Source organism: Chiloscyllium punctatum, chromosome 7 (genome assembly GCF_047496795.1).
Source record: "Chiloscyllium punctatum isolate Juve2018m chromosome 7, sChiPun1.3, whole genome shotgun sequence".
Lineage (NCBI taxonomy): Eukaryota > Metazoa > Chordata > Chondrichthyes > Orectolobiformes > Hemiscylliidae > Chiloscyllium > Chiloscyllium punctatum.
In genome coordinates, this window is record NC_092745.1 from 129,618,962 (window position 1) to 129,643,681 (window position 24,720).

General features: G+C 44.6%; 1 protein-coding gene across 2 annotated transcripts in view; it reads left to right on the forward strand.

Moving 5' to 3' along the window:
- Positions 1 to 6,523: 6,523 nt before the first annotated feature.
- Positions 6,524 to 24,720, forward strand: part of spata1 (spermatogenesis associated 1) — a 78,504-nt gene continuing 60,307 nt past the window's right edge. For both annotated transcript variants that reach the window (XM_072574825.1, XM_072574826.1), the window contains exon 1: positions 6,524 to 6,735. In XM_072574825.1, the coding sequence (XP_072430926.1) occupies positions 6,697 to 6,735 (39 nt within the window). In that variant the 5' untranslated portion in view covers positions 6,524 to 6,696. The remainder of the gene's footprint in view (positions 6,736 to 24,720) is intronic.

Genomic DNA, 24,720 nt, shown 5'->3' on the forward strand with positions numbered 1-24,720 from the left:
AGGGATGGCTGGAAAATGGGAAGCCTTCAGAAATGAGATAACGAGAATCCAGAGAAAGTATATTCCTGTTAGGGTGAAAGGGAAGGCTGGTAGGTACAGGGAATGCTGGATGACTAAAGAAATTGAGGGTTTGGTTAAGAAAAAGAAGGAAGCATATGTCAGGTATAGACAGGATAGATTGAGTGAATCCTTAGAAGAGTATAAAGAAAGTAGGAGTATATTTAAGAGGGAAATCAGGAGGGCAAAAAGGGGACATGAGATAGCTTTGGCAAATAGAATTAAGGAGAATCCAAAGTGTTTTTACAAATACCTTAAGGACAAAAGGGTAACTGGGGAGAGAATAGGGCCCCTCAGAGATCAGCAAGGTGGCCTTTGTGTGGAGTTGCAGAAAATGGGGTAGATACTAAATGAGTATTTTGCATCAGTATTTCCTGTGGAAAAGGATATGGAAGATATAGACTGTAGGGAAATAGATGGTGACATCTTGCAAAATGTCCAGATTACAGAGGAGGAAGTGCTGGATGTCTTGAAACGCATAAAGGTGGATAAATCCTCAGGACCTGATCAGGTGTACCCGAGAACTCTGTGGGAAGCCAGAGAAGTAATTGCTGGGCCTCTTGCTGAGATATTTGTATCATCGATAGTCACAGGTGAGGTGCCGGGAGACTGGAGGTTGGCTAACGTGGTGCCGCTGTTTAAGAAGGGCGGTAAGGACAAGCCAGGGAACTATAGACCGGTGAGCCTGAAGTCGGTGGTGGGCAAGTTGTTGGAGGGAATCCTGAGGGACAGGATGCACATGTATTTGGAAAGGCAAGGACTGATTAGGACTAGTCAACATGGTTTTGTGCGTGGGAAATCATGTCCCACAAACTTGATTGAGTTTTTTGAGGAAGTAACAAAGAGGATTGACGAGGGCAGAGCATTAGATGTGATCTATATGGACTTCAGTAAGGCATTCGAAAGGTTCCCCATGGGAGACTGATTCGCAAGGTTAGCACGGTGGCTCAGTGGTTAGCACTGCTGCCTCACAGCACCAGAGTCCCAGGTTTGATTCCAGCCTTGGGTGACTGTCTGTGTGGAGTTTGCATATTCTCCCCGTGTCTGCACGTGTTTCCTCCAGGTGCTTCGGTTTCCTCCCACAGTCCAAAGATGTGCAGGTTAGGTGAATTGGCCATGCTAAATTGCCCATAGTGTTAGGTGTATTAGTCAGAGGGGGGTGAGTTACTCTTCAGGGGGTTGGTGTGGACATGTTGGGCCAAAGGGCCTGTTCCAACACTGTAGGGAATCTAATCTAATTTAACTAGTCATTTGGACACAGAACTGGCTCAAAGGTAGAAGACAGAGGGTGGTGGTGGAGGGTGTTTTTCAGACTGGAGGCCTGTGACCAGTGGAGTGCCACAAGGATCGGTGCTGGGCCCTCTATTTTTTGTCATTTACATAAATGAATTGGATGTGAGCATAAGAGGTACAGTTAGTAAGTTTGCAGATTACACCAAAATTGGAGGTGTAGTGGACAGCAAAGAAGGTTACCTCAGATTACAACAGGATTTTGACCAGATGGGCCAATGGGCTGAGAAGTGACAGATGGAGTTTAATTCAGATAAATGTGAGGTGCTGCATTTTGGGAAAGCAAATCTTAGCGGGACTTATACACTTAATGGTAAGGTCCTAGGGAGTGTTGCTGAACAAAGAGACCTTGGAGTGCAGGTTTATAGCTACTTGAAAGTGGAGTCACAGGGAGATAGGATAGTGAAGAAGGCATTTAGTAGGCTTTCCTTTATTGGTCAGAGTATTGAGTATATGATTAGGAAGGGTTTGGAGGGATATGGACCAGGTGCTGGCAGGTGGGACTAGATTGGGTTGGTATATCTGGTCAGCATGGATGGGTTGGACCGAAGGGTCTGTTTCCATGCTGTACATCTCTATGACTCTATGCCTCACCTTAAATGCATGCTCCGAGTTTTTGATATTTCATAGAACATAGAACATCGAAAAGTACAGCATAGAACAGGTCCTTTGGCCCACAATGTTGTGCCGAGAACAACTCTAGGAAAAAGAGTCTGACTATCAACCCTATCTATGCATTCCATTATTTTATAAACTTCTATCAAGTCTCCCCTGAGCCTCTGCCACTCCAGAGAAAACAATACTAGCCTGTCCAGCCTCTCCTTCTAGCTCATACTCTGTAATCCAGGCAGCATCCTGGTAAGCTTCTTCTGCACCATCCTTCCAGTAATGTGCCGACCAGAGTTGAAAGTAATACTCTAGGGCGGCCTAACCAAACTTTTATAAAGCTGCAGCCCATCCTGACTCTTGTACTCAATGCCCCAACTAATAAAGGCAAGCATGCCACACACCTTCTTTACCACCTGTCTACTTGTGTGGCCACTTTCAGGAAGCGATGGAAAAGAACCCCAAGATCCCTCTGCACATCAATGCTGTTCCAGGGCCTGCCATTAACTCTATACTTTTCCTTAACAGTGGTTTCCACCAGTTAAGTCGGACATCAGTTAAAAGACACAAATTATCAATGGGGCATGCTCCTGCTGAACTCAAAATGGACCAGTAAATAGGAGGACAAATTTTACACAAAATAAAACAACCTAAATATTAATTTCTAAGGAAGGACTAAATTAAGGGAGGACATACATGATTAGGAATTGAACATGAGGAAAATGTTTTTCACCCAGAGGGTGGTGGGAATCTGGAATGTGCTGTCTTGGGGGAGTGTAATTGAGGCAGGATCACTCACAACCTTTAAAAAGTACTTGAAGGGTCATAACATTCAACACTATGGACCAAGTGTGGAAAAGTGGGATTAGTGTAGATGGGTTGGCACAGAATCAAGGGGCTGAAGGGCCTCTTCTATGCTATATGATCCTATGACCTTGTAAATGTAAACAATGGTAAGTAACAGACACATGAATGTAAAATAATGTCTAAAATTAAAGTAAGACACACAGATAGAAAGATCCCCTTGAACTCCCTGTCCAGCGATGCACCAGCATGTAAAGTAAACAGGGAGAGTGGAGGCAAGAAGACATTGTGAGGAATGAGAAATATACAGGATTTCTAGAACATGGCAACAGAATAATCTGGACTGGGGAATTAAACATTCCGGGTATATCGCCTTTCAAGTGTTAGGGAGGGCCTATAGAATGGTATTCACTGGAGATAACAGGACGGCAGTGGAAATAAAGGTTTGCAGTCATAAAATAGAAATAGATTTCATGTGGGTGGAGCAAAAAGAGAATAAAGGTTCAACCACTCCAATAGGTGCAGTGTAAGACCATTGAGTAAAGAAAGGGAGGTGGAAGAAGGAATATGCTAACAATTAAGGAAATGCGGGAAAGCATAGAATAAAAATCATCAGGGATTTCAGTTACCTTGATGTGAATTGTCCAGAAGAGGTCAGTAAAGGCTCCAACAACATTTAATGCACATTTTTTCTAACCTCAGTATCCAAGAAATCTAACAAGGAACAATTTATTACTGGATCAGATCATGGGGAATGAAACAGAGTGTGTTACAGAAGTAAAGGTAGTGACTGTACTATCAAGTTAGACTAAGAACTGGTCGAGATATAAGCATAATGAAGGAGCAGAGTAAAAGAATAATGAAAGGGCTCATTGTGAGAGTGAAACTTGAGAAAGTAAAACAGAAAATGATACTAGAAAACAATTGGTCACCATGGGGGGAAACATTTCAAATAGTGATTGATACAATGTAGGAAAAATAAATTCCTCAAACTATGAATAGCAAACTAAATCCTAATGAAGTATCATGAATTAATAGAAACATAACAGTCATGTGGAGGATAAGGAAATAGATATTGCTAATATTCTCGGAGATATTTTTAAAATAGGTTCGAATTCCCAGTTGCACACAAAAACTAAAATTGTTGCAGAAACTCAGCAGGTCTGGCAGTATCTGTGGAACGAAAGCAGTATTAACGTTTCGGCTCAGTGACCTTTCAGAATAAAAGCAGAAAGAACTGCGGATGCTGTTAGTCAGAGACGAAAATAGAAGTTGTTGGAAAAGCTCAGTAGGTCTGGCAGCCTCTGGGGAGAGAAATCAGAGTTAATGTTTCGGGTCAAGTGACCCTTGCTCAGAACTGAAAATGTGATCTGAAAAATCTGTCTACAGCCAGCCCAAATGATGTGTGGCTGCAGAGGAACTTTCAAGGGACTTACTATCTTACTCTCTGCTGCCCTTGTCCTTCTCAGTAGAAATGATCATGGGTTTGGAAGATTCTATTTGCACTTCCTATCATTTTCAATTTGAATTGTTTTTTCCTCAGGCTGTATGCCTAACAGGGGATATATGATGTAAATAAAATTGCAGTTGTATTGAGATACTTAGATTGGTACATGATGTTTGGATCAAAATTCAATTTTATTGCCAATTCTGAAATATTCAAGTCAGAGTGTTGTGTGATTTTAAATAAAGTATATTTTCTGAGGAAGGGTCACTTGACCCGAAACATTAACTCTGATTTGTCTCCTCAGATGCTGCCAGACCTGCTGAGCTTTTCCAACAACTTCTGTTCTTGTTGTTGTTGAAGTATATTTTTGATCTTACTTCAGTGTTTACCAGAAAGACATTTCAAATGGGTGTGCCAGTGGTAAAACAGATTAGAAAAGATGTCATTTAATTTACAGTAAATAGAAGGAATATGAAATAAATTAACTAAAGTCAAAAAGGAAAAAAAATCTCTGGTCCAGATGGATTTAATTTCTATGTTTAATAATAACTGCAGGAGAGTTGGCAGACACATAACCATATTTATTCATTCTTTCGAGATAAATATACAGGTATTGCTAGACAGCTGATGACTTTTCATGTTTTATTTCTGTTTAACAAGGCAGATAAAACATATCAATTGAACATATCTAGTCAGCTAAACATTTGTCTTTGGGAAAACACTGGAATCTCTACTAAAGGAGAAAACTGAGACTATCTAGAAAACAATATGATAATATTAAACAGTTGGTGTGGATTTCAAAAGGACCATTTGCTTTACTATTCACAGAGTTCCTTGAAAGTGGAGTGGTGGGTAAACAGGGTGGTGAAGAAGACATTTAGCACACTTGCCTACTTTGGTCAGAGCACTGAGTATTGGAATTGGAACATCATGCTGTGGCTATATGGGACATCAGTAAGGGCAATTTTAGAATACTGCGTACAATTCTGGTCACCCTGCTGCAGGGGGATGCTGTTAAGCTAGAGGGGTCACAGAAAAGAAATTACAAGGATGTTGCTGGGACTGGAGGGTTTCAGTTATAAGGACAGGCTGGATATGCTGGGACTTTTTTCCCTGGAGAGTTGGAACCTGGAGGGTGACCTGATAGAGATTAATAAAATCATGAGGAGCAAGGATAGGATAAATGGCCAATGTCTTCTCCCTGGGGTGGGGGAGTCCAAAACTAGAGGGCATAAGGTGAGAGGGGAATGATATAAAAGGGACCTGAGGGGCAACTTTTTCACACAGAGGGTGGTGCATGTATGGACTGAGCTGCCAGAGGAAGTGGTAGAGGCAAGTACAATTACAACCATTTAGAAGATATTTAGACAGGTACAGGTAGGAAAGTTTTAGAGGGATGTGGGCCAAATGGGACTGGTTCAGTTTAGAATATCTGGTCAGCATGGATTAGTTGGGCCGAAGGGTCTGTTTCTATGCTGTATGACTCTGTGACTCTATGTCTCTCTAATTTTTTTATTCAGTAATAAGATATGTAGTGTCTGTCCCTAGTCGCCCCTACAGAAGGTGTGGTGAGCTTCCTTTTTAAACCACTGCAATCCATCTACTCAAGAAGGACAAGGGCAGTAGATACATGGGAACACCACCCCTAGCAACACTCACCATCCAGGCTTGGAAATATATCGCTGTTCTTTCACTGTCATTGGGTCAAAGTCCTGGAATTACCTCCCACGGGCATTGTGGGTCAACCCAGAGCACATGGATTTGATTTTTTTTATGGCCAGCTGTACTCAAGTATAAATGTACAGGATACAGTTAGCGATTTTTGAGAAGATTTGTAGCTCAGGTTGATGGTGAGTATGTAAGTTAGCTCACTGAGCTGGGAGGAGTACAGTGAAGACTGAGTAATGTTGCCACACAGGGTGCCATCCTCGGTAAACAGTACTAGATACAGAAACATAAGAACATTGTAGAAAGAAAAGTTAAAAGTTAAAAATTGCAGTAATTATCACATTGCATTTTAAGTGGAACATGAAGAAATAAAGCAGCAAGTTCAAACATTACATTCTGCAGCAGTTCAAGAAGGTAGCTCACCCCCACCTTCTCAAGGGGCAACTAGGGGTGGGCAATAAATACTGGGCCCAGCCAGGGATCCCCATAATCCATGAAGCCAAACTGAATGAGGTTGAGTGGAAACAGCATTGCTTGTGCAGTTGGGTAGAACTCCAGGCAGTCTTGTGAATGGATACAGTTTCTGTCAATCAAACTATTGCTACACTCTGACTGGGCAAGCCCTGCTATCTGCAGGTTCGCAGGGGCAGCTCCAGACTGTGTCCCAGTGAGTTATAAAACTTCTCGAGTGCAGTCCCTCTTCTTCAGGGGAGATGGAGAGTCTCCGGGGCCGGGTTATGGAATGACTGATTCCCATCTCGGGGTAATCTGTGCGGATTTCTGCTTCGAGAGGATTTGAGAAACATTCTCCAGAGGCGGGCTTCATGAGATCTGCAAGGAACCGCAGGACTCCCAGCGCCGGAGTGAGTTCGTGCAATTTATATTCCTCTATATTGTCTCCGAAAGGATTGCAACAAAAGTCAAACAGAGAAAAGATCCTTGACCAGCCGTGCTTTGTAGGCGCTGCAGGGCAGAGGGACATTAGCAGCTAAAGTTCTTGAGCTCACAACAGCCTTGAATTTGCAGTAAGAGACAAAAAATAAAACTGCAGATGATTGAATCCAAGGCAGACACACAGGAGGCTGGAAGAACACAGCGAGCCAGGCTGGTCCCGAAACGTTGACTTCTGCACCTCCTGATGCTGCCTGCCTTGCTATGATCTTCCAGCCTCCTGCATGAATTTGCAATAAGAAACCAGACTGAACAGTGCAAGAGATGTGAGAGAGCTCTTAATCGAGCTGATTGGGAGAGTTTGGGGGATAAGGGCTTGGGAAAGATGAACCGAATAAATGTTTTACATTCCTTAACACTGGTGTGCCACGTTAATCCAGACATCTCTGGGGCAGTGTTGGCCATCAGTGATAGGCTCTGGTGGGCACTCTATGGACAAATATCCAGGCACAGACTTGCTGCACCCAACCGTCTCGCTCCAGTGGCCCATTTGAAGTGGAGAGATGTCTGGGACACATCGAGTTAACAAAACAAAAAAAACCTTGCTTTTCTGGAGTGTCTTTCCCCAAGGGAAGATGTCCCAATGGGTCCCAGCTGCTGCCAGTGAGCATTGCTGCCTCACAGCGCAAGAGTCCCAGGTTCGATTGAGTTTGCACGTTCTCTCCGTGTCTGTGTGGGTTTCCTCCGGGTGCTCCAGTTTCCTCCCACAGTCCAAATATATGCAGGGTGAATTGGCCATGCTAAATTGCCCATGGTGTTCAGGGATGTGTAGTTTAGGGGTATTAGTCAGAGGTAATGTAGAGTAATAGGGTAGGGGAATGGGTATGGGTGGGTTACATTTCAGAGGGGAGGTGTGGACTTGTTGGGCCGAAGGGCCTGTTTCTACACTGTAGGGATTCAATGACGATATTATGATCTATGATTAAAGATGGGATCAGTGTTTTAAGGGGGTTGGTTAGCTCAGTTGGCTGTGTAGCTGATTTGTGATGCAGATGAACAGCATCAGCAGCATGGGTTCAGTTCCCACACCAGCTGAGGTTACCATAATGGTCCCACCTTCTTAACCTGTCCCCTCACCTGAAGTGTGGTGACCCTAAGGCTAAACACCTATCAGTTGTGTGCGTGTCTGTCTTTCTCTATAACAAGAAAGGAGCTCTATGGTCAGATAGGCTGCTTTGATGCACAGCAGCCAATTTATGTACAGCAAAATCCCACAAGCAGCATTTTGGCAGTGATCAGGTAATAATTTTTATCTTGTTAATTGAGGGATTAGTGGTGGTTCTAGGTGCAGGGGAGATCCTGATCTATGAGAAAACGTCATGTGATTGTTCACATCCACTTGAAGTGAGGTCTTATTTTGACACTTCATGTAAGAGCAAGCAGCCAGGGCAGTGTGACACACCCTCAGTACTGCACTGCGATGCCAAGCTTGATTTTCAAGGTTAATCCTGAAGTGGGACATGACCAAAAGGTGGGAGTGTTACCATACAGACCGCAAGTTACTTTGTTATTCTTCAGTGGGATGTGGGCATAGCTGGGGAGGTCAGCATTTGTTGTTCATCCTTAATTGCCCTGGAAATGAGTGTTGGGCTCGGGCAATTTCAGTGAATCATTGTTGTGGAGTCCTGTGTATGGCAGACTGGGTAAGGGATGATCCTTATGGATTTGTTTTTAATAAAAATGGGCAGTGGTTTCACGCTCACTATTACTGAGATTAGTTTGATTTTTAATGCCATGAGTCGCTGTGTTAGAAATCATACATTTCTCTCCAAAATATTAGCCTGGGCCCTGGCATTACTCGTCCAGTGATAGTACCACTACATTCCTGAAGAAGGGCTGATGCCTGAAACGTCGATTCTCCTGTTCCTCGGATGCTGCCTGACCTGCTGCGCTTTTCCAGCAACACAATTTCAGTTAGTACCACTACAGCATTGTCTTCAAAGCAACAAACGGGGATTGGAAAACAGAAAGAAAGAATTGCGGATCCTGGAAATCAGAACCAAATGAAGAGTCTGAAGACCCAGTTCTGAAGAAAGATCACTGGGCCCGAAACATTAATTCTGCTTTCTTTCCACAGATGTAACAGGGCTACATGGAGAGTACTACACAGGCACAGCATCTCTGCAGTACACAAACTTGCTTCATGTCTCTCTCCATCCAGTTCCACCAATCTATTGTCTCCTTCACATACCTACTTAGCTTCCCCTTACACCAAGTACTTACCTCAAGCAACTTGATATGGGAATACTGTATGTCCCTCACTCTTACAAATGAACAGCAAAATACTGCAGATGCTGGAAATCTGAAATTGGAGCTTGGTGGCTCAGTGGTTAGCACTGCTGCCTCATAGCACCAGGGTCCTGGGCTTGATTCATCCTTTGGGCGACTGTCTGTGTGGAATTTGCACTTTTTCCCATGTCTTCATGGGTTTCTGCTGAGTGCTCCCACAGTCCAAAGATGTGCAGGTTAGTTGGATTGGCCACAGGAAATTGCCTATATTGTCAAGGGATGTGCAGGATAGGTGGATTAGCAAATGGAAATGCAAGATTATAGGGATGGGGTGGGTCTGGTTGGGATGCTTTTTGGAGGGCCAAACTGTGGACTGGATGGGCTGATAGGCCTGCATCCACACTCAGTCTGGAAATCAGAACCAAATGAAGAGTCTGAAGACCCAGTTCTGAAGAAAGATCACTGGGCCCGAAACATTAATTCTGCTTTCTTTCCACAGATGTAACAGGGCTACATGGAGTTTCAGTCAGTTCTAACTCAGTCTGGCAGCGTCTGTGGGGAGAGGAGCAGAGTTAACTAAAGTTCTGAAGAAAAGTTGTATTGGAGTGAAATATATTTGTTTCTCTCTGCTAGAACATAGAACGTTACAGCACAGTACAGGCCCTTCGGCCCTCAATGTTGCGCCAACCTGTGAAATTGATCTGATGACCTCTAACCTACACTGTTCCATTATTATCCATATGTATGTCCAATGCCTATTTAAATGCCCTTAACATCAGTGAGTCTGCCACTGTTTCAGGCAGGCTGTACCATGCCCCTATTACTAAGCTACCTCTATCTGTCCTAAATCTATCACAAGTCACATAGTCAGACGTGCTGACTATTTGTTTTATTCCACATTCTTAAAAGAAAGTTGATTTTTTTTCTGAATTTCTTGTTGGTGACTCTGTTGTATTTATAAACTCTAGTTATAGCCTCCCTTGTAAGTAGGAACATTTTACCCTTGTCTAACCTGTACCTTACAGAGCCAGAAACAGGTCACGTCCTCAGTGTTCTCTGTTCGAGGGAAATAAGCACCAGTGTGTTTGGGGTTTTCTGATAAACTCTCAGGTTTAGCATTGTTCTTTTCACTTCTTCTCCAATGTTTTGATACGTCTTCTATATCAGTGAGACCAGATGCTGCACAATACTATTCCAATAGCATTTTTAAAGATCCACCTGAACAGGTTGGGCATGATGTTTTCAAAGGCAATACAGGGCTTCCTCAGTGGCACGGTACATATTGGGTTTGCCAACTTAGATTGGGCAGCCAGTCGTGTAAATGCCGAAACTGTAACCTTTGAACCTAGAGCCAAGGTTGCTCCCAGGACGGCTGCCAAGAGAGAGGTAGTTGATTCTCTTTTATTAAAAGAAGTCAAGATGATGATGCACAAATGTCAAGCGGGCTGGGAAAGGTTATTACAGGTCGTTCTGCTAGAATGCAACATCTGTATTCCTCTGCAACCTCATGGTGTGGAAAACCACTACAGAAAATCATCAATAGAAAAACTGTTATACCCATTCAGTAGAAAGTTCGTGTCATACAAACAACATCCACAACTTGTCAATCACGTTTTATCCAATTTGTGCTGACGAAACAAGCGTTAAGCAGAACAACGTGTACAAAGGCAAGAGGACAGCAGTTTGATTGGAACATTGGAAAGGAGCAGCCTAAAAAGTATCTGAGTGTGTTGGTGGTAGGTTCAACGGAGGCATTCGAGAGGGATTTAGATCATTATCTGAAAAGGAAGAATGTGCATGTTATGGGGGATAGGGGGAACTGTGGAATGGCCCCAGATGATTTGCTCATTCTGAGATGCAGCACTAACATGATGGGCAAGTAGTCTTCATGACCAAGGCCACTCGAAAAGAGGGAATTGGCTCTCCTCTTTTAAACTCCCCCTTGGTTGGTTACAACAGATGTTTTATTTCTTCTTGAGCATAGCAGATGACAATTAAAAGTAAAAATCCAGATGAAAATGTTGGAACCAAATTAGAAAGTTTCCTAACATGGAGTCTCTCTCTCTCTGTCACTCTCTCCCATCCTCACTCACTGCCCATAACCTCTGACTTCCTCTTAACTGACACCCTAACTATCCAGGGTAACCTATCAGAACCCTTAAAACAAGCCTGTCCGCTGTTGCAGGGCAGGATCGAATGTTATTAAAATTTTGAGTCAAATGTAACCTCTTGGGACTGAGAGTACCCTGAAGAAGTTAGAAATGGATATCATGGCATTGGTCCTGACCTTATCAAATGGCAGTGCAGGCTCGAGGGGCTGAATGGCCTTCTCCTACTCTCATGATGCTTTGGAATCCTAACTGAGGTATGGTGGTTCACTGGTTAGCACTGCTGCCTCACAGCGCCAGGGACCTGGGTTTGATTCCAGCCTCGGACGACTGTCTACGTGGAGTTTGCACATTCTCCCCTTGTCTGTGTGGGTTTCGTTCAGGTGCTTTGTTTCCTTGCACAATCCAAAGATGTGCAAGTCAGGTGATTTGGCCATGCTAAATTGTCCATAGTATTCAGGGGTGTGTAGGTTAGGTGCATTAGTCAGGAGTAAATTTGGTATAATAAGGTAGGGGAATGGGTTTGATTGGGATACTCTTTGGAGGGTCAGTGTGGACCTGTTGGACTGAAGGGCCTGTTTCCACACTGTAGGGATTCTATAATGAACCTTTGCCCTCTGGACTGAATGATTTCACATGAATTTGCCAAATTTTGGATGGCTCTCAAACACAACCAAATTTGCCACGTTTGCCTACATTTGCCTAATGCTGGAAACCAGCCAATCAGTTCATTTTGTGCTAAATACCATAAGGCCATACGAAATAGGATTAGGAGGAGGCCATTCGGGCTCTCGAGCCTGCTCCACCATTCAATAGGATCACGTCTGATTCACCATTCCTCACACCCACGTTCCTGCCCTTTCCCTGTAATCCTGGACTCCCCGGCTGATCAAGAATTTCTCTCAGCCTTAAATATACACAATGACTCTGCCGCCACTGTGGGAGTGCAGGGAGTTCCAAAGACCCTCAGTCATCTGAGGGAAGAAATTCCTTCTCATCTCAATCTTAAATTGGTGCCCTTTCTTCTGAGACTGTGCCCTCTGGTCTTAGACTCTCCTATGAGAGGAAAGTGAGGACTGCACAAGCTGGAGAGTCAGTGTCGAAAAGTGTGCCGCTGGAAAAGCACAGCAGGTCAGGGAGCATCCGAGGAATTCCTGATGAAGGGCTTATGCCTGAACCATCGACTGTATTGCTTCTCAGATGCTACCAGACCCTCTGTGCTTTTCCAGCGCCACACTTTTCCCTTGAGGGGAAGCATCGTCTCAGCATTTGCCCTGTCAATCCCCTTAAGTATCATATGCCAACAGTTTATAAATGTCACGTTTCTGTGCTCCTGAGGTTATATACAACAATAGAGATGCAAATCTTTGAGAATGACTTTCCCTTCCTAACCGATTTAACAGATACCGAAAGCAAATTCTAACCCCCACCAGGGCACTGTTCACTGTCTATTGATAGGCAGAGATCTGAGAGGTCAGGAGTTCAGTCTTACAAGTATCATTTACAGTCACCACTCTAGTCAAAGTGCCTCCCCTTTGCCATGGAAACTCCAGACTCTTAAATGTCCATCTTAGCAAAGCCCCCTGAAGTGCAAATTTAAAGAAACAATAACCTCCCCATTCAGAGTCCCAAGGAAATCATTTTCATCACAATTGAAGACATTGTGTGCAATCATTTCCCCTATGGTCTCCCAGATAGCATTCCGATGCTCCATTTGGTAACCAGCCTGGAGTGAGTGCTGCTGGCTCATTGGGATAATTCAGAATTTGGTCACAAATAAACTGTATCACGAGAGAAAAGGAATCTAGCTTTAATGAAACAAAACAAAGTGCTTGGGTGTGTTATTAATCTAATTTTTGAAAAACTATTGACCATGTATGAAAACAACCAATCAACAATGATTAATCAATAAAACCTACCAGAGGAGGGGGGAAGAAGACTGTAATTCCTATCAAAGCTCAAGAAATAGCAACAGCAGCTACTGTTACCAGGACCTCAAGTGCCGTAAACTGCTGCTCAAGCGTCAACAATTCTCCTGCCAGTGGTAAAACTTTCAAAGAAAATTTACTGGCTTTATAAAGCTTCTTCAAAGATATCTCTTTAAAGCTTGTAAGAAGGCCTATGGTGTATTAGTGTTCATTAGCAGAGGGATTGAATTCAAGAGTCATGAGGTGATGTTGCAGCTGTACATTCAGGACCATGGTAAGGCCACATTTGGAGTACTGTGTGCAGTTCTGGTCGCCTCACTTTAGGAAAGATGTGGAAGCTTTAGAGAGGGTGCAGAGGAGATTTACCAGGATGTTGCCTGGAATGGAGAATAGATTGTACGAAGATAGGTTGAGAGTGCCAGGCATTTTCTTATTGGAATGGCGAAGGATAAGGGGTGACTTGATAGAGGTTTATAAGATGATCGGGGAATAGATGGAGTAGACAGTCAGAGACTTTTTCCCCGGGTACAACAGAGTGTCACAAGGGGACATAAATTTAAGGTGAAGGGTGGAAGGTATAGGGGGGATGTCAGGGGTAGGTTCTTTACCCAGAGAGTGGTGGGGGCATTCAATGCACTGCCTGTGGGAGTGGTAGAGTCAGAATCATTGGTGACCTTTAAGCGGCTATTGGATAGGTACATGGATGGGTGCTTAAGCTAGGACAAATGTTCGGCACAACATCGTGGGCCGAAGGGCCTGTCCTGTGCTGTATTGTTCTATGTTCTATGTTGTAAAGTTGAGCACCTTGCTTAAATGCTGAAAATGTGTTGCTGGAAAAGCGCAGCAGGTCAGGCAGCATCCAAGGAGCAGGAGAATCGACGTTTCAGGCATGAGCCCTTCTTCAGGAATCAGATTCCTGAAGAAGGGCTCATGCCTGAAACGTCGATTCTCCTGCTCCTTGGATGCTGCCTGACCTGCTGCGCTTTTCCAGCAACACATTTTCAGCTCTGATCTCCAGCATCTGCAGTCCTCACTTTCACATTGCTGAAATCCCTATCTCCTCAACCCTCACTTTCAGCGACTGTTCAAAGTGCATCTGCCAATTGTGTTGCTGTCTCTAATGAAGCATGATCAGAGTTTATAGAACCCTGCGCTGCACTTTTGACATTTGGATTAAAGATTTTTATTGAAAGAATATTACAGTGTACTGGATTGGGTTTCTATTAGAGTATTTCCCATACGACTGGCAGTTTCATGTAAAAAGGCAAAACACCACACCACCACAAATATACACACACATATTCCCCACACGTACTGGATAGCAGGGATTTACTGTCGATAGAATCAGAGAACCCTACAGTGTGGAATAAGGCCATTCAGCCCATTATGTTCAGGCCAATCCTCTGAAGAGCATTCCACCCAATTCCAGACCCCCATCCTATCCCCATCACCCCAAATTTCCCAAGGCCAATCCCACTAACCTGCACATCTTTGGATTATGGGAGGAAACCAGAGCACCCAGAGGCAACCCACACAGACACGGGGAGAATGTGCAAACTCCACACAGACAGTCGCCCGAGGCTGGAATTGAACTCGGGTCCCAAGATGCAATGAAGCAGCCGTGCTAACCACTGAAGCGCCGAAAGGGAAACTTTATTTTTGAGGCATATTTTCTGACTCTTTTTCTGCACTAAAGTGGGACAACTTGGTTAGCTCAGTTGGCTGAGTAGGTGGCTTTTTTTTGTGATGCTAACAGTGTGGGTTCAATTCCTGCACCAGTTGAGGTTACTGAAGATCTCTCCCCTCAGGGGTCATGTTGATCCTCAGGTTAAACTCACCACCATTTGTGTGTGTGTGTCTCTCTCATTAAGGGAAGAGTAGCCCTATGGTCCAATAGGACCATGGCAATTTTAAGATGAAAAGCCAAGATAAACTAGCACGAATGTAACCACGGTGCTCTTATTTTGCCAGTTTGAAATGCCTATCATCAAAATGTGTGGTGCTGGAAAAGCACAGCTGGTCAGGCAGCCTCCGAGGAGCAGGAGAGTCGACGTTTCGAGCATAAGCTCTTCATCAGGAATGTGGTGGGGGGTTTGGGCCAAGGGGGTTGAGAGATAAATGGGAGGGGGTGCAATTGTGGGGGGAAGGTAGCTGGAAAAGCAATAGGTAGGTGAAGGTGGGGGCATTGGTGATAAGTCGGAGAGGAGGATGGAGAGGAGAGGTGGGAAGGAAGGTGGACAGATCATGAGCGTGGTGCTGAGTAGCAACATTGGTACATAATCCCTCCCTCTCCTCAGATTAGACAGCTGCAGTTGGTGTGTGACAGTGGCTGAGCAACTTCAAAGGGACATTGACAATTTGGCCAAAGAGGCAGACACCTGGCAGATGAACTTCAATACAGAAAAATGTGGCGTAATGCATTTTGGTCAAAGAAACACAGAGAGACAATACAGGCCTCAATGGGACAACTCTGAGGGGAGTACAGGGGCAGAGGGACCTCGGGGGTCACATACATGGCCAGGCAAGTTGGAACCATTGTTGAGAAGGTTTGTAGGATCTTTGGGTTTATAAATAGAGACCTAGAGTATCAAAGCAAGGAAGTGATGGTATAGCTCAACAAACCGTTGGTCAGAACACATCTGGAGTATTCTGATCAGTTCTGGGAATCTTATTTCAGAAAAAATGTTAAAGCACTGGAGACAGTATAAAGGGGATTTACTGGAATGATCTCAGGAAAGAGAGCTTTAAGATACAGGGAAAGATTAGAGAGATTGGGCTTATTCTCCTTGGTGTAAGAGGTGACTTTATTGATGTGTTCCAAATTATGAACTATTTTGACAGAGTAAGCAGGATATTCTGTTTCCATGAGTTGATGTGTCAGTAACTAGGGGTCTCAATTTCAGGATTGTCAGCAAGAGAGCTAACAGTGAGGTCAGGAGAACCTTCTTTACTCAGAGAGTTGTTAGGGTTTGGAATGTGCTGCCTGGCAAAGTGGTGGAGGTTCATGGAATCCTGTCCTATATCATTGCAGGAATCGAACTGCAAAGTAAGGGGGTCATGCTGCATTTATACAGGACATTAGTAAGACCACAGCTCAAATACTATGAGCAGTTTTGGTTCCCTTATTTAGGAGAGGATGTAAATATGTAGCAGGTGTTTAAGAGGGGTTTACACAATTGATACCTCAATGAACAAACCCTCTGAACATTGTATGTTAATAATCCAACAATCAGTAATGGTCATCATCAGACTCTTAATTCCATATTTTTATTGAATTTAGTTTCCACATCTGCCATGGCAGGATTTTGAACTCAAGTCCCCAGAATATTAGAAATAGAGCAATACAGCACCGAACAGGCTTGTGCCAACCTGTGAACTATTCTCAGCTCGTCCCCCTACACTATCTCAAAATCACTCCTGATTATCTAAGGATTGTTTAAATCTCCCTAATGTGGCTGAGTCGACTACATTAGCAGGTAGGGCATTCCACGCCCTTACCACTCTCTGCGTAAAGAACCTGCCTCTGACATCTGTCTTAAATCTATCACCCGTCAATTTGTAGTTATGCCCTCTCGTACATGCTGACTTCATCATCCTAGGAAAAAGACTCTCACTGTCTACCCTATCTAATCCTCTGATCATCTTGTATGTCTCTATCAAATCACCTCTTAGCCTTATTCTTTCCAATGAGAACAGATCCAAGTCTCTCAGCCTTTCCTCATAAGACCTTCCCTCCAGACTAGGCAACATCCTGGTATATCTCCTCTGCACCTTTTCCATTGCTTCCACATTGCTTCCTCACTCTCTCTCAGCGGAGCAGGTAAGGGCTGTTTGGCAGTGGCTGCTTGAAGGCTCAGTGACGTCTGTTTAACGGTTTAAATTTGAAAGTTTTTTTTTAAAAAGTGCTGAGCGGACCCGGTAGCTGGTGTAGCGCAAGCTTACCCGGGTAGGTTTTTTCCTATAAAGGCGCGCAGGAGAGGAACCCGAGGCACTACAGAGGTAGTGCCTCCCACCCGCCCTCCTCCTCTAACCTAATAATAAGACCCGTTGTGGTAAGCAGGTAAGTGCTGCATTTTGCTTGTTCTATTGTTTAGACCTAGTTTGGTTTTTTTAAAAAGGTTACTTTTAGAGGGATGGCAGTGAAGGCAGTGCAATGTTCCTCTTGCAACATGTTTGAGGTGAGGGATGCCATGGTCGTCCCTGCTGATTACACTTGCAGGAAGTGCACCCATCTCCAGCTCCTCCAAGACCGTGTTAGGGAACTGGAGCTGGAGTTGGATGAACTTAGGATCATTCGGGAGGCAGAGGGGGTCATAGATCGGAGCCTTAGGGAAGTAGTAACTCCCAAGATTGCAGACAGATGGGTGACAGCGAGGGGGACTGGGAGGAAGCAGCCAGTGCAGGGACCCCCTGCGGCCGTTCCCCTCAAGAACAAGTATACTGTTTTGGATAATTGTGGGGGGAACAACTTACCAGGGGTAAGCAATGGGGTTCAGGCCTCTGGCACGGAGCCTGTCCCCGTTGCTTAGAAGGGAAGGGTGGAGAAAGGTAGAGCGATAGTTATTGGGGACTCAATAGTGAGGGGCACAGATAGGCGGTTTTGTGGGGGCGAGAGAGACTCATGTTTGGTATGTTGCCTCCCAGGTACAAGGGTACGTGATGTCTCTGATCGTGTTTTCCGGGTCCTTAACGGGGGGGGGGAGCAGCCCGAAGTCGTGCTCCACATTTGCACCAACGACATAGGTAGGAAGAGGGATGAGGATGTTAGGCAGGCTTTCAGGGAGCTAGGTTGGAAGCTCAGAGTTAGAACGAACAGAGTTGTTGTCTCTGGTTTGTTACCCGTGCCACGTGATAGAGAGTCGAGGAATAGGGAGAAAGAAGAGTTAAATGCGTGGCTACAGAGATGGTGCAGGAGGGAGGGATTCCGGTTTCTGGACAACTGGGGTTCTTTCTGGGGAAGGTGGGACCTCTATAAACAGGATGGTCTACACCTGAACCTGAGGGGCACCAGTATCCTTGGGGGGAGGTTTGCTAGTGCTCTTGGGGGGGGTTTAAACTAACTCTGCAGGGGCATGGGAACCTAGACTGTAGCTTTAGGGTGCAGGAGCTGCAGTGTAGGGAGGTTAGGAACATGGCATCAATCTCAAAGGAGGGTGCCTGTAAACAGGAAGGTGGCTTGAAGTGTGTATACTTCAATGCGAGAAGTATACGAAATAAGGTAGGTGAGCTTGCAGTATGGGTTGGTACCTGGGATTTCGATGTTGTGGCTATTACGGAGACATGGGTAGAACAGGGACAGGAATGGCTGTTGCAGGTTCCAGGGTTTAAATGTTTTAGTAGGGTCAGAGGTGGGGGTAAAAGAGGGGGAGTTGCTTGTCAAAGATAGGATTACAGCGGTGGAAAGGACGATGGATGAAGACTCGCCATCTGAGGTAGTTTGGGCTGAGGTTAGAAAGAGGGAAGGTGAGGTCACCCTGTTAGGAGTTTTCTACAGGCCTCCTAATAGTCCAAGAGACGTAGAAGAAAGGATTGCAAGGATGATTCAGGAGAAGAGTGAAAGTAATAGGGTGGTTGTTATGGGGGACTTTAACTTTCCAGATATTGACTGGGAAAGCTATAGCTCGAGTACGTTAGTTGAGTCGGTGTTTGTCCAATGTGTGCAGGAGGGTTTCCTGACACAATATGTAGACAGGCCAACAAGAGGTGAGGCCATACTGGATTTGGTTCTGGGTAACAAACCAGGCCAGGTGTTAGAATTGGAGGTAGGTGAGCACTTTGGGGACAGTAACCACAATTCGGTGACTTTTACTCTAGTGATGGAGAGGGATAAGTGTGCACTGCAGGGCAACAGTTATAGCTGGGGGCAGGGAAATTATGATGCGGTGAGGCATGACTTAGGATGCGTGGCTTGGAAAAGTAAGCTTCAAGGGAAGGGTGCAATCGATATGTGGAGCTTGTTCAAGGAGCAACTATTGAGTGTTCTTGATAAGTATGTACCTGTCACGCAGGGAAGAAAGGGTCGTGTGAGAGAGCCGTGGTTTAATAAGGAATTGGAATCCCTTGTTAAAGGGAAGAGGGCGGCCTATGTAAAGATGAGGCGTGAAGGTTCAATAGGGGCGATTGAGAGTTATAAGGTAGCCAGGAAGGATCTGAAGAGAGAGCTAAGAGCAGCAAGGAGGGGACATGAAAAGTCCTTGGTTGGTAGGATTAGGGAAAACCCAAAGGCTTTCTATAGGTATGTCAGGAATAAAAGAATGACTAGGGTAGGAATAGGTCCAGTCAAGGATAGTAGTGGGAAGTTGCGTGTGGAGGCTGAAGAGATTGGGGAGACACTGAATGAATAATTTTCGTCAGTATTCACTCAGGAACAGGACATTGTTGCCGATGTGAATATTGAATCACAATTAATTAGAATTGATGGCTTTGAGGTATGTAGGGAAGAGGTGTTGGAAATTCTAGAAAGGGTGAAAATAGGTAAGTCCCCTGGGCCTGATGGCATTTATCCTAGGATTCTCTGGGAAGCAAGGGAGGAGATTGCAGAGCCATTGGCCTTGATTTGTATGTCCTCGTTGTCTACAGGAATAGTGCCAGAAGACTGGAGGATAGCAAATGTGGTTCCCTTGTTCAAGAAGGGGAGTAAGGATAACCCTAGTAACTATAGGCCAGTGAGTCTCACTTCTGTTGTGGGCAAAGTCTTAGAGAGAATTGTAAGGGATAGGATTTATGAACATCTGGATAGGAATAATGTGATCAAGGATAGTCAGCATGGTTTTGTGAAGGGCAGGTCGTGCCTCACAAACCTTATTGAATTCTTTGAGAAGGTGACTAAGGATGTGGACGAGGGTAAAGCGGTAGTTGCGGTGTATATGGATTTTAGTAAGGCGTTTGATAAGGTTCCCCATGGCAGGCTAATGCAAAAATTACGGAGGTATGGCATTGAGGGTGAGTTGGAGGTTTGGATTAGGAATTGGCTGGCTGGAAGAAGACAGAGGGTAGTAGTTGATGGTAAAGGTTCATCTTGGAGTGCAGTTACTAGCGGTGTTCCGCAAGGATCTGTTTTGGGACCATTGCTGTTTGTCATTTTTATAAATGACCTGGAGGAGGGGCTAGAAGGTTGGGTGAGCAAGTTTGCGGATGACACGAAAGTCGGTGGAGTTGTTGACAGTGAGGAAGGATGTGGCAGGTTACAGCAGGATATAGTTGAGCTGCAGAGCTGGGCAGAAAGGTGGCAAATGGAGTTCAATGTAGCTAAGTGTGAAGTGATTCACTTTGGTAAGAGTATCGAGAAGATGGGGTACTGGGCTAATGGTCGGATACTTGGTAGTGTGGATGAGCAGTGGGATCTTGGTGTCCATGTACACAGATCTCTGAAAGTTGCCACCCAGGTAAATAGTGCGGTGAAGAAGGCATATGGCGTACTGGCTTTTATTGGTAGAGGAATTGAGTTCCGGAGTCCTGAGGTCATGTTGCAGTTGTATAAGACTCTGGTGCGGCTGCATCTGGAGTATTGTGTGCAGTTTTGGTCACCATACTACAGGAAGGATGTGGAGGCACTGGAACGGGTGCAGAGGAAGTTTACCAGGATGTTGCCTGGTATGGTAGAAAGATCGTATGAGGAAAGGCTGAGGCACTTGGGGTTGTTTTCATTGGAGAAAAGAAGGTTTAGGGGTGACTTGATAGAGGTGTACAAGATGATTAGGGGGTTAGATAGGGTTGACCATGAGAACCTTTTTCCACGTATGGAGTCAGCTATTACGAGGGGGCATAGCTTTAAATTAAGGGGTGGTAGGTATAGGACAGATGTTAGGGGTAGATTCTTTACTCAGTGAGTCGTGAGTTCATGGAATGCCCTGCCAGTAGCAGTGGTGGACTCTCCCTCCTTATGGGCATATAAGCGGGCATTGGACAAGCATATGGAGGTTATTGGGCTAGTGAAGGTTAGGTGGGCTTGGATCGGCGCAACATTGAGGGCCAAAGGGCCTGTACTGCGCTGTATTTTTCTATGTTCTATGTTCTATCCTTCCCAAAATATGGCGACCAGAACTGTACACAATATTCCAAGTGTGGCCGCACCAGCGTTTTGTATATTGCGGCTCCAGAACTCAATCCCTCTACCAATGAAACCTAGCACACCATATACCTTCTTAATAGCACTATCCACATGGGTGGCAACTTTCAGGGATCTATGCATATGGAATCCAAGATCCCTCTGCACATCCACACTATACTACCTTGGGTCTCTAGATTAATAGTCTAAACGTGTGGTGCTGGAAAAGCATAGCAGGTCAGGCAGCATCCGAGGAGCAGGAGAATCGACGTTTCAGGCATAAGCCCTTCATCAGAAACATTTCTGCTGTGCTTTTCCAGCACCACACTTTTTGACTCTGATCTCCAGCATCTGCAGTCTTCACTTTCTCTAGATTAATAATCTAGCAATGATACGATTAGGACTATTCCCGATGACGGGGTTATGCTCGAAACATCAATTCTCCTGCCTGACCTGCTGTGCTTTTCCATCATCACACTCTCAACACCATTAGGACTTCACCTATTATGTTCACTAATAAGATATTTTCTAATCAAAACCAAAGCACTGCAGATGCTGGAGATCAGAAACAAAAACAGAAATTATTGGAAAAGCTCAGCAGATCTGGCAGCATCTGTGGAGAGAAATCAGAGTTAATGTTTTGTGTCCTGAGGAAGGGTCACTGGACCTGAAACGTTAATTCTGATTTATCTCCACAACTTCTGTTTTTATTTTCTAATCACCCTATTTAGAGATGTTATGACACACTGTGGGAGCAGGAGGGACTTGAGCCTCCTGGCTCTGAGATGAGGGTATTACCACTGCACCACAAAAGCCTTCCCCCCAACCTGTGCCTTTTTTCCTGATGAAGGGCCTATGTCCAAAACGTCGACTGTCCTTGGATGCTGCCTGGCCTGCTGTGCTTTCCCAGCACCACACGTTTTGACCTGTCTTTTTTTGGCCAGTCACAGTTTCAAAATCTATCCTGATCAACCTTTTCTGTGATATTATGGTATTTCTCTGGAGCGGGTGGGATTTGAACCTGGGTGTCCTGGCTCAGAGGTAGGGACATTGCCACTTTGTCACAAGAGCCATTCCCTCCCCCTACAACCTGAGCTGTTAAACCCTATTATCAGTACAACCTACTGACAATCAGTATCTGTATATCTTTCATAGAGATCTGCCTATATCAAGCCAGGCTGCACATAACCGCACATTTGTGATGTTGTCTCTTCAGCAATCAGAGAGACACTGCGATCTTAGCAGCTCAGGCCTGCAGAGTTTATTGACTGAAGTATGCAATGATTTTGTTATGAATACACACCCAGGCTCAGGAGCAAATGTCGTTCTCTGTGCAGGAGGCAGAACAGTGCCATGTATGTGCTGAGACTAACCCCAGATTAGGTGGAGCAAAGGCATGGGTGAGACTTAACATCAAGTGCTTCCATTTAAACCTGTGACCTGGTGTTGTGTGATTTTTAACTTACTAAAATTCAATGTTGGCATTATGAACATTTCATTTCATGCCCACTAGAATTTTACAAAGACCAGTCAACTGACACCCCTGCCACTCTGAGCATGAGGTACTTCAGATAAAATATTTAGCGTTTTGTAATTATGCTTGTTGAATTTTTGTTTATGACTACACTTGAGAGAATCCAATCAGATGTTTCCACCTTCCAACAAACTTACGTTAACGCTTAACATCAAGGTAAGGTGAAACCGGGGATGTGACTAATGTGGAAATATATGTCCCCCTCAGTGGACTAGCTCAGGTACGTTATAACACTCCTCTGGAACTGGTGGGATTTGAGCATAGAACTTCTGAACCAAAGGTAAGGATTCTACCACTGCACCACAAGTCTCTTAGCTCTCATTTAAAGGTAAAGGACCTTGAGTCATCCACCAGCTGTACCTTTCTGCCTTTCAACCCCTTCAATCATCTGAAGCACCTCAATGAGATCATCCCTTCCCCACACTACAGTAAAACATTAGTCGATGCAGCCTGCCCTCAATCCCATATCACTGTATAATAGCTTGTTTATTTATTACTAGGCTGGAAAAGCATGTTAAAAAAAGTACGAATATAATTGAGAACATCATGATCAAAATTGTTTTGCAGAGAAACGGTTTTGTACTGGAAACAAAGAAGGGAGAATGCAGGGAATGTGTAAACAGATACAGTCGTTAGGCATGTGCCAGTTCTGTTTGCTTTTATCTGAATTTATAACTGAATTGTTTGGGTAATGATTGCATTGTTTTTGGATGCAGTTCTTGACGGGTGGCGATGTTTTGCTTTTGAGTCAAAGCTGACAACATCTTTCAGAAAGAGGAAAGCATTGTTTATTGATGCTCACTTTTATTTGTCAAACATTACGGAAAGCAGTTTGCCAATTGGATAATGCTTGTTGTATACAGTGAGTCAAAGATCGATACAGCTCTGCCTGTATGACTTCACCTTATAAGATACATTGTTAATCTATCAATTAAACATGAATTAGTATTTACTCAGTGATCTCGTAAAAGTGGAAGTCTGACGCACAAATCGCAAACCCTGCCCTTCCAACCAAGTGTTGGCAGGCTGCTCAGTGTTAACAGGATTCCAGTAAAATTCAGGATATGGAAGTACCGGTTTTGGACTGGGGTGTACAAAGTTAAAAATCACAACCACCTGATGAAGGAGCGTCGCTCCGAAAGCTAGTGCTTCCAATTAAACCTGTTGGAATATGACCTGGTGTTGTGTGATTTTTAACTTATTAAAATTCAATGTTGGCATTATGAACATTTCATTTCATGCCCACTAGAATTTTACAAAGACCAGTCGACTGACACCCCTGCCACTCTGAGCATGAGGTACTTTAGATAAAATATTTAGCGTTTTGTAATTATGCTTGTTGAATTTTTGTTTATGACTACGCTTGAGAGAATCCAATCAGATGTTTCCACCTCTTCCATCCTCCAACAAACTTACATTAACGCTATGATCATATTGGATGGTGAAGCAAGTTTGAAAGGCTGTATGACCTTCCCATGCCCCCAGTTTCCAACCTCCGCCCTGACCCATGTCTCATATAATTTTGTTTCCTCTTCTATCTCCCCTCGTCCTCCCTTGTTCACTGTCTATTCTCTTGTTCCTGTTTCCTTTAAACTGCCAATTACCCCCCCACCCAATCAGGTCCCTGTGATCATTTTACCTTTACTATTAGATTATCTTCCTCATCATATTCTCCTGCTCCTCGGATGCTGCCTGACCTGCTGTGCTTTTCCAGCACCACACTCTCGACTCTAATCTCCAGCGTCTGCAGTCCTCACTTTCGCCCAGTTGATCCTAACCCCACTGCGAATCCTCTTCCAAGGATGTCTATCTTGAAGGAGTTCTCATCTCTCCACAAAGATCTCAGTGAGTCTCGCTCTCCCTGCAGCCCCCCACCCCCTCCCCAGGTCAGCTCCTCTGCCCTGAAGCTCTTCAGCCACGTCCTGAAGCAGTCTCGATCTTGCCCCCAACCCCGCTCCCCTCCCACTTATCTCTCCACCGCCTCATTCCTGATGAAGGACTTTTGCCTGAAACGTCGATTTTCCTGCTCCTCGGATGCTGCCTGACCTGCT